Source organism: Bos mutus, chromosome 9 (assembly GCF_027580195.1).
Source record: "Bos mutus isolate GX-2022 chromosome 9, NWIPB_WYAK_1.1, whole genome shotgun sequence".
Classification (NCBI taxonomy): Eukaryota; Metazoa; Chordata; class Mammalia; order Artiodactyla; family Bovidae; genus Bos; species Bos mutus.
In genome coordinates, this window is record NC_091625.1 from 102,539,102 (window position 1) to 102,548,926 (window position 9,825).

At 46.8% G+C, this 9,825-nt stretch overlaps 1 protein-coding gene across 2 annotated transcripts in view; it reads left to right on the plus strand.

The window, feature by feature from the left end:
• The window catches only part of SMOC2 (SPARC related modular calcium binding 2), a 157,706-nt gene extending 148,362 nt beyond the window's left edge, over positions 1-9,344 (plus strand). For both annotated transcript variants that reach the window (XM_070377061.1, XM_070377062.1), the window contains exons 11-13: positions 1,583-1,857; positions 5,220-5,257; positions 7,860-9,344. In XM_070377061.1, coding sequence (XP_070233162.1) covers positions 1,583-1,857; positions 5,220-5,257; positions 7,860-7,877 — 331 coding nt within the window. In that variant the 3' untranslated portion in view covers positions 7,878-9,344. The remainder of the gene's footprint in view (positions 1-1,582; positions 1,858-5,219; positions 5,258-7,859) is intronic.
• The last annotated feature ends 481 nt before the right edge of the window (positions 9,345-9,825 follow it).

Genomic DNA, 9,825 nt, shown 5'->3' on the forward strand with positions numbered 1-9,825 from the left:
TTGCCGGCGTGGGACCAGGCCGAGACCCTGGGGTTTCCCCAGGCTCCATCAGGCGGGGGGCATGGATGCTGGGCAGGGGAGAGTGGGGCATGGGAGAACCCGGCCCAGAGGGCTCCCTGCTTCAGAATGAATGGCGTTTCAGAGCTAGTGACTGGATTTTATAAATACTTTCAATTAAATTGTTTGATTTAAAATTCTCAAAATAGGATTTCCTTAGTAAAATATATATGACATAACATTCGCCCTCTCAGCCCTTTCCAGGGCTGTGATTCAGGGGTGTTAATTGTATTATCACTGTTCAGAGTCTGACTTCTGAACCTCAGGGGGCTTGCCCTGAGTGCCCGGCGGACACGCTTGGTCCTGGGGCTGAGGCTTTGAGCTCCGCTTCCTGAGATGCTGTCGAGTCCCCGAAGCTGACCTGTGTCTGTGGGTGACTGTCCGCCCACAGGAGGGTTATGTCCAGTGTTTAATGGACACGGTGTCTCAAGCATTGGCTCTCCCCTGTTAATTAGTGATAATCAGTCTCTTTATCTTAAAGCACACTTTCTGATTGGGAATCTCACTGTCTGTATTTTCTTAGAGCACTGGCCTTCCTCCCCTCCTCCCCAAACCTTGATTATTCCATCTCTTCTAGCTGATCTAAGATTTTTGTCCCCTTGGCTCAAAGTCCTCCTCTCTCTGTCTCTCTCTGTCTCTGCTTAAGAGTCAGAATGGAGAATAATAAAGGGAAGGGCTATGAATCTGATATAAAGTTAAACTGTACGGAACCACCCAAAGTTCAAATTGACATCTTATATTTTCAGAAAGATTGCTCTTCTCTGTAAGACTACAGTTGAAAGCAGTAAATGAATTTCCATCCTAGAAGGTCCTCTGAGAGTTTGAGAAACACTCAATAGTCTCAGAAAGCCCTAATACCCGGGAATGTCTGGTGTCTGACTCCCTCTTGACACTCATGGGAACACAGAGATTGACAGCCGGCCAAGGAAGCAAGGACCAGGGTTAGCAGCTGCCGGCATCTTCCGCTTAGTGAGAAACCCCGTCGTAACATTGGGGTTTCCAAGACCAGCCTTAAACGCAGAACTTCTGGAAGAGTTTTTAATTTAAATCTTAAAATACCAAACTTTCTTTTTCAATCCAGGGTAAGACGTCTGGTTACCACTTTAGGACACGTGTGAATTTTCACCTTTTAGTTTACCTGTGACATCAATAGCCTGCCCGGGAACACAGAGGGTAGAAAGCCTCACGGTGCAGGCAGTGCAGATGGGCGTCCTGTGACCGGCGTGGTGGCCCATGGGCTTGGTCCTGAGACCTGCCAACGCCTGCTATGCGACCGGCCGGTCCAAACTCACTGTGCCGTGTGCAAGTTTGAAACCAGCTTGAAAATGTTTGCCCGATCTCTTTTTCTAAGTTTCTTTTTAAAATCATTATTATATTGAAGGGTAAAGCCAGGCAGCCTTATGCCTCAGGAAAGAGAGGGTGACAAGCAGGTCCTTCCATCGGGGAAAGTCAGAGCCGGGCGGGGGTGCCTTTCTGGACTGACCAGGACCAGGGCTGGCGTCCTGACCACCCACGTGTCTTCCAGGCTCTCGGAACCTGACCCCAGCCACACGCTGGAGGAGCGAGTAGTCCACTGGTATTTCAAACTGCTGGATAAAAACAACAGCGGGGACATCGGCAAAAAGGAAATCAAGCCCTTCAAGAGATTTCTTCGGAAGAAGTCCAAACCCAAGAAATGCGTGAAGAAGTTTGTGGAGTACTGCGATGTGAATAACGACAAGTCCATCTCCCTGCAAGAGCTGATGGGCTGCCTGGGCGCGACCAGAGAGGAGGTCAAGGCGGACACGAGGAAGCGCCACAGTAAGCCTTTCTCCCCACTTGCAGCCACTCCCGCCCACTGTCCACGCCTCTGCTAGAGTTAAGACAGAGGGACAGTCCCAACAGTCTGAGGGTGGGGGCAAGTGTGATGTGTGGTCTTACTGTAGGTCCCCTGCCCGTGGAAACACTGGCAGACAGTCGGCAAGTGGTCAGAGGGGAGCCGGCTTGGAAAGGGGAGAGCTCAGAGGTGTCTGGAGACGCATCTTAACTCTTCTGTCCTCAGGAGGGGAGGGGAGCCTGCCTCCCCAAGTGACCGCCTTCTGATGCTGAAGAGCAAAGTGGGGACCCCTGGGAGCCATTTGGGGACCCCATGCATGGCCCCCGACCAAACCTTTAGCCTGATTATTAGCAGCTCAATAATTCCTGTTTCCAAACAGTCATTTCCAAGGTTGAAACAGAGTTTCAGCTGTGCTGCCAGTTGGGCGAGTCTCTCCCCGGAACCCGAGCGCTGTTCCATGGCGCTGGGCCACCAGCCAACACCTTGGTCTCTGGTGCCGGGTGGGGTCCACAGGGCCTCTCCCGCCGCTGCTGTCTTACGATCCCATCTTCCTGTTGCCGAACTTGCAGCACATTTGAAACGCAAAGCAAGTCTGAGGGCAGAGTCTGGAGCATCAGCAGATGTGGTCTGCTCGCTGCCCTGTATTTGTAGCTCAACTGGGACGGGAAAGCCCTGGACCCTGTGGTGGTGGTTTAGTTGCTAAGTAGGGTTCGACTCTTGTGACCCCGTGGACTGTAGCCCGCCAGGCTCCTCTGTCCATGGGATTCTCCAGGCAAGAATACTGCAGTGGGTCGCCACGCCCTCCTCCGGGGGATCTTCCTGACCCAGGAATCAAACCCAGGTCTTCTGCCTTGCAGGCAGATTCTTTACTGACTCAGCTATGAGGAAAGACGGCCCCTGACCTCCCCCAAATAAACTAATGTGGTAAAAATGACAATTTGTTAAAAAATGAGCATTGGCGATTTGGATAAAAAGTTAGCTGATTTTGCAGCTCTTTTCTTTTTCTTTTTTTGCTGAATTTCTCTTAGTTTTTTTCCTACTGTTAGTTTTTTTCAATTTTATTATTGTTTATTTTTTCCTATCTTTGTCATTTGAAATAGGGAAAAGTCAAAGAAACATAAATATTCAGGAGGGATTATTTCTAAAAACCCAAGTTGTTACCAGTTTCTCTCTCTTTTTTTGCTCTCTACTTAACAATGCATTTTTTTATTCTAAAAAATATGGGAAATCAAATAAAAAACATAAATAACATGTGATCTTTTATTTTGAGACAAAAATCAGACCAGATCTATAGCTTTACAACCACTATTTCTGTTCATATATACATACAGTCCGTGAGGTCATGACTTAGCCACTGAACCACAACAAACACATACATATTTACGCACTATGATTTTCACTACAAAATGGGATCATAATATATATACTTAATCACATTTATTTTTACTTTAAGCAATTAAACAAGATTTTTGCATTTAAATTTTTGCAACTAAGACATTATTGGGAGCATGATCTCAATTTTTGCTATTACAAAAAATTAAAAAACGAGAAAATATCCTGAAAAATATTGAGAAAAGATATAACATAGAAAAAATATTTTCCAAGGGTTCAGGAAAAAACTCACAAAAGATGACATTATGTCTTCATGGTCCTCTAAAATGACAATTGTACAGAAAATCAGCAATTAGGAAATGCTCATTTTTGACCAAATTACGTTTTTCACCCAAGTTGCCAAGCTGGCTACATTCTCTCAGGCATATTGCCTTAGAGCCACATCACCACGCACAGGGTCGCCTGTAAGTGATCGGTATATCTGATGCCAGGACATCACCCTCCCCCCCACCCCCCAGCCCATCCATCGCTAAGCTTCGCATTGGGAGCTGGGAGGTACACGGTCCTTTTCTCACTGAAAATTATTTTCACTTATGGGAACAGCTTCATATTTATTTTAATGACATGTGTTCTGTTTCATTCAAATTAACTAGCAGTATACTTTTTTGCCCTTTATGTATTTTAAAAAAGTCCTTCATGGAATTTTTCCCTACTGTCTTGAGTGGAATATTTCACCCAGGGTCATTAATGAAATTTATATTCTTTTCATCTATAGAGCAAGGTTCTAGACATGTAGAAATGTCACCTTTTCTTGCTGTACCTTAACTTTAATCTGTGGCTACCTCCAATGATCGGTAGACTATTTACCATAAAAGAAACCAAGAAAAATCTGGCAATTGTTCAGCCCAGTTGGTTGGAATAGATTCAAAGTATCAATTTAATATTCTCTAAATTTGGACCAACAGCCCAACACCTGCTTTCTCTGTAGAGTCGTCATCACAGGCCAAACAGAATGGAGAGTGGCAACAGCCGTGACCAAATCCTTCAATCATCCAAGCCTACGAGTGAAAGATACAGTCCGCTTAGCTACGACTTAGTCAGTGCTTTTGCAATTTGCTCAGTGCATCTGTGTTTCAACCATCATGCTCTGTTTCTGTTTGCTTCGATACAACAAGGGAAGAGATTTGAGCCTGGAATGATTTTGCTCTTTAGTTTATTAATTGAATGAATGGACACTGACAATTAATCAAGGTGTTTGGGGTTAGGGGTGCTGCCCTCCACCTACTGACTCATTCCAAAGATATTTACCTGCTGCTCCCTGCTCGAAGCCTTGGCAAAATCACAGTAAATGAGACAGGCAAAAATCATGTACCTCTAAAGCTTACATTTTAGGGTGGAAAGAAAAGTGAAATAAATAGGAACAATCCACTGTAATGGGTGCTGCTTGCTAAGGAGGTGATGGGGGAGACTGGAATTCCAGGCGGAGGTTTCAGGCAGGAAAGTGTCTCCACAGGTGGGGTCCCGGTCCCTGTCCTGAGACAGGCTCGAGCCAAGAGGTGGAGCCAAGCGGGATTTGGAAATAGTTATTTTGAGCCAAGCCAGTTAAATGATTCTCGTGACTTAAATATAAGACCCAAAGCTTTCCAAGCATCGGCATTCTGTGCTGGAGTCCCCGCTGCCGGGATCGCCTCTCCCTGGTGGAGCTTGAGAAACGGAAGGCACTCTCCACGGCGAGTGGGCACGCCTGTGGGATTTGGGGCAAAATGGAACAGTCTTCTGAAGTTGGACTAGAGTCTCTGTATTGGTGGAAAGTGTTTATACACTGGCTTGTGTGGTCCGTTATTTATGCCCCATGCTGAGCATGTGTGGAAAGCCTGTTTTCTCAAAGTTTGCTCGCGGATGACTCTTTCCTATAGTGATGTGGCTCTCTTCCTGAGAGAGTCTACTTAACCTCTTACTAATGAAGTATATTTGGTTTCTAATCTCTCTCTCTCTCTCTTTTTTTCCCCGCTAGCCCCTAGAGGTAATGCTGAAAGCACTTCTAATAGACAGGTGAGTATGTTTACACTGTAGCCGTAATCACTTGCTGCTTTAGTTGAGGTAATAACAACGAAGTTCTGCTCATTTAGAAAGTGAAGCACCTTCCAAGAAAGAAACAAATGCAGACCTTCATTTTTCACCGAGTGCCGCCTCCGAAGGGACTGTCAGCGTCCCTCCCTGTGCTCAAAAACATGCGCTGCCTCGGCCTGAAATAAGCTCTGTTCCAGGCAGAGCCTCGCTCCTGAGCTTTTTCCCTGGAAAAGGAATCCAGAGCAGTCTCCCCAGCTCTTTCTAAGGTATTTATCGCTGCAAACCGTGATCCTGGGTGAGGCCCTGAGGACATGCCTGTGAGGCCTCAGAGAGCCCGGCAAGATTCTGTCAGAAATCACCAACTTGCTGAATTATCAGCGTCAAGATTTTTGCCCTAATTATTTGTTTTTACTACTTGAAATTTCAATTATTTATTATTTTGAGAAAGATTTCTGAGTCCCCCTGTTTTGTGGGAATATGTGTATATACATACACATTACACAGTTCTCCAGGATTTGCAGCTGTAATTTGTTTCTTATGTTTGGTGAAGGAGACTGCAGGGACGGGGACCTTCGTTTTTCACCCGGCGCCGCCTCCGAGGGGACTCGCAGCGCCGTGCTCTGTTCGCGCACAGCCCCCCTCTGCTCTTCTGAGGCTGGGTCTCTAGAGATGACTGTGCCATCCCAGCCACAGCCCTCTCAAGCCTAGACTCTCATCCAGAAGATAAACAGGAGCGGCTCCTTCCTCCTCCCTCGAAGCCAGGGCCACACCCTCCTTTCTTCAGGCGGCTGGCCAATTTGTTGTGCGTTTTGTCTTCGCCTCTTTGATGTCAGGCCTCGGTTTCCTAAGACAAGCCCCTGTGTTTGTGGTGGGTTTGAAGTGGAGACCTCCAGCACACACCTAGGGTGTAACTTAAAACCACTTCATTAGGAAAGATGTGTGACACGGTTGGTCTTTGTTGAGCAAGTGTTTATGGTTTCAACTTTTTAAATCCCAGCGCAAATCACTTGTGCTTTAGAACAGGGCTGGTCTGAAAGCAATTACCTGGCTGAGTTCCCAAGGCTTCCACAGGACTTTTTTCCTAAGATAACAACGGTGACGGGCACACATGCGCTGCCTCAGTCTGAAATAAACTCTGTTCCAGGCACAGGCCTCACTCCTGAGCCTTTTCCCCGGAAAAGGAAGCCGGAGCAGTCTCCCCAGCTCTTTCTGTGGCGTTTATCACTGCAAACCATGATCCTGGGTGAGGCCCCGCTGCAGCTGGCATTTATTAAAATGACTGAAGACCATGCAGACTTCTTGAAGGAATCAAGAGTCCAACCACCAAAGTCTTTCAAAAATGGATAACCAAACACAAGAATAGGAAATAAAGGGCATCTCAGAGGATGCATGAAGCTCATATTTAATATAAAAAACAAAACAGAAAGTGACCGGCTTTTCCAGGTGTCTTCTGCAGTTTCCATCACAATTCCTTGGCGGTCAGAAGCCTGCCGTCCAGCGATGTGGGTGTAGGTTAGAACATTGGTGCCAGTTCTCCTCCAGCAAATCTGATCAGTTTTATTCTCTGATTAAACGTGCTGATGGCTTATCTTTCTCCACAACTAACTACAATAGAATGTCTTGTTTCCTTAATGTGGGAGACGCAGTATCTCTTCTTGCCGCCTGTTCATATATTTAGCAGGGGGATAAAAGCCAACCCAGAAGTCTCCTCAATATTTAAATGTCATTATTTTAAATAGAACTGACTTGTATTGGTTGGAATGGGTCTATGTGGAAAAATAAGCCAAGAAGGCTGCACATTGCTTCTCCTTTTCATTCTGTGTGATTTTTAATGGGCAGAGTGCAGAATTCCAGGAACTTAGCAAGCAAACTTTTCAGTTGCATTTCTTCTTAGAAGTGGAATAATGAATGGAAAGGATGAAAAGAAAATTGTTAAAAAGCAGCCGTGCCTTTATAAAATCTGAAGCATAAATTAGATTGTTAAAAATACATTTGCATGATAACTGCATGGTGATTGGCGATTCTGCAGAATGTTTAATATACTGAAGCTACTTACAGTATGTGAAATAAATGCTAACTTCCTCTACTGATATATTTTTTTCTTATATTTCTGAACATTGAATGAAAGAAAAGCGCTAGAAGTTAAGGAGCACTCAAAATACTTTTATTTTTTTAAGTTGATTCTTATATCCCAAGTGGGGTTTCCCTGGTGGGTCAGTCAGTGGTAAAGAATCTGCCTGCCAATGCAGGAAACATAGGTTCGACTCCTGGGTCAGGAAGATGCTCTGGAGAAGGCAATGGCAGCCCCCTCCAGTATCCTTGCCTGGGAAATCCCATGGACAGAGGAGCCTGGGGGGCTACAGTCCATAGAGCCACGAAAGAGTCGGACACGACTGAGCGACTAAACAGCTACAGCAGTCCGCGGTGAAGTCCGTCCTCTTTTCACTTCTGTGTAGAATGTTGCTTTTCCCTTTGTTCTTGTCAGCTGGATTTATTTCATTCCTGGAAGGCAAGCCTTCATTTTCAGAAATGAGTGCTTCAAATGTTTTAACACATCTCTTTTTTTTGTCTTTTTTTTTTTCAGCCAAGGAAGCAAGGATAGATGACTCCACAACAGGTCCTAGACACGTGGCCAACTCCCTCACAAAAAGCAATTAAAAAAACCAAAACAAACACATAGTATTTGCACTTTGTACTTTAACTGTAAATTCACTTTGTAGAAATGAGATATTTAAATAGATGGCTTTAATCTGTGAAAATGGAAGGGCTGGCTTCAGAAAATTAATCACATACAATGTATGTGTCCTTCTTTGACCTTCAGAATCTGTAGCTGGTGGAGATGTGTTTTGAGTGGATTTGAGCTTGACTTCTTCATCCTACACACGTTAGCCGACAGAAGCCTTGGCTGAGGTGCCCTGGCTCCAACCTGTGCCTCCTCCTGACGGGCACTATCATGAGTAGTCCTGCCAGGTTGGCTGTGTCAGGGGCCTACTGTCCTGGCGGCATCGCTGAATCCATGCTGGAAGCTCCATGGCCCCGTAGACATTTGTAGTCTCCTGCTGACCCCGTCCTGGCTTTGTTTGTTTCTTGGGATTCTGTGTTAGCTTGTTGGTTTTCCTTCCCGAGTTCCTGCTCATGCAATGAGTTATCCAACCACTCGCACAGTGTTCACCAGTAGTGCCCTGCTAGGAGAGGAGATATTTCAAACTCTTCTTGATATGCCTGTTTTTCCATTGCGAGCTTCTGTTTGAGTTTTGCCTTGGGCTCAGATTAACCATGCTGTAAATGCTAGAGAATTCTGACTGCCTTCCTGAGGCAGCGTGGAGGGGCCCAATGTTCAGAAAGGTAAATTTAATCACGATCTGACCCAGCCAGCCAAACATGCTTGTCAGCCTTCTTCTCCTCTTACATCTGGCCCCTGTCCACCCGTCCGTGGTCTACCCCAGGGCTCCTGGGAAGGGAAAACTGCCACCTGAGCAAGTTGTGAGCGGCCTCCTTAAAGAAGGCATGGCCAAGTGAGGCTGTGCTGGGCACTGGTCCTGGCAGCTGGGGACAAAGGCCTGTGGGTGCCCGCTTCCCTTCTTCTTTCCTGAAGGACTGGCCACTGGGAAATTCACCCAAGTGGGGCTGGACAGGGATGGGGGCAGCTGAAGGCCCCACGGGGGCAGCGGGGCTGGGCCTCGGGCCAGCTGGCTGCCCCCGTCAGGGCTGGAGCCCCGCCTCCGTGATGTGCCCACGGGCTCCCCGGAGTGGAGTGGAGTGACAGGCTGTGACGCTGCCTCAGCTCGAGCTTTAGGTTTGGAAAAAAATCTCCCTGGCCCCAGATCCCCCAACACACAGCCTATCGATCTGTCTCGACAGTTGTCATGAAGACGTTCCTGCAGCGTCTCGTTTAAATTGCGGGAAAGTCAAAGTGGAACCTTGGAGCCTAAAAACCAGCCCCCATGTGTGTCACCATTGTTTAAGAAACAGTTATGATCCTAAATTTATTGGATAATCTTTTATATTTCTGAACTTTGAATTTAATCATTTTTCTTAGATTAAAATAAAATATGCTATCAAAACCATAGTCAGCCTCTTGTTTCATTCTAGAGGTGTCTACCGTCGGGAGGCAAGACAGGGATGCTGGGCTGGGGGAGGTGGACCCTGGTGCTGCCCCTCTGGCTGTGGGATTCAGGGTAAGAGCCTCTGGGGGCTTCAGTTTCCTGCTGTCAAACAAGATGACAAGTGGCGACCTGCACCCTGGTGAAGGCACAGGTGTCCACGTGTGAAGGGTGCAGGCTGGTGCAAAGGGCACACGTGTTCATCCTCGTGATGGGAAGCGGCCGTCCACTCACAAGGAACTGAGGGCTGGAGGACTTCCTGTGCTGCCAGATGCTGGGTGGACCACAGAAGAGACAGAAATGTTCTTGTCATGGTTAGAGCTAATGCTGCTCACATCACAGCTCCAGAAACCCTGGCAGACCGTTGGCCCCCAGCCCCAGTCTCCCGTCCTCGGTTAGACTCTCTGTGGCTCCTGCTGCAGTGGGGGCTGCTCCCCTCGGTTCTGC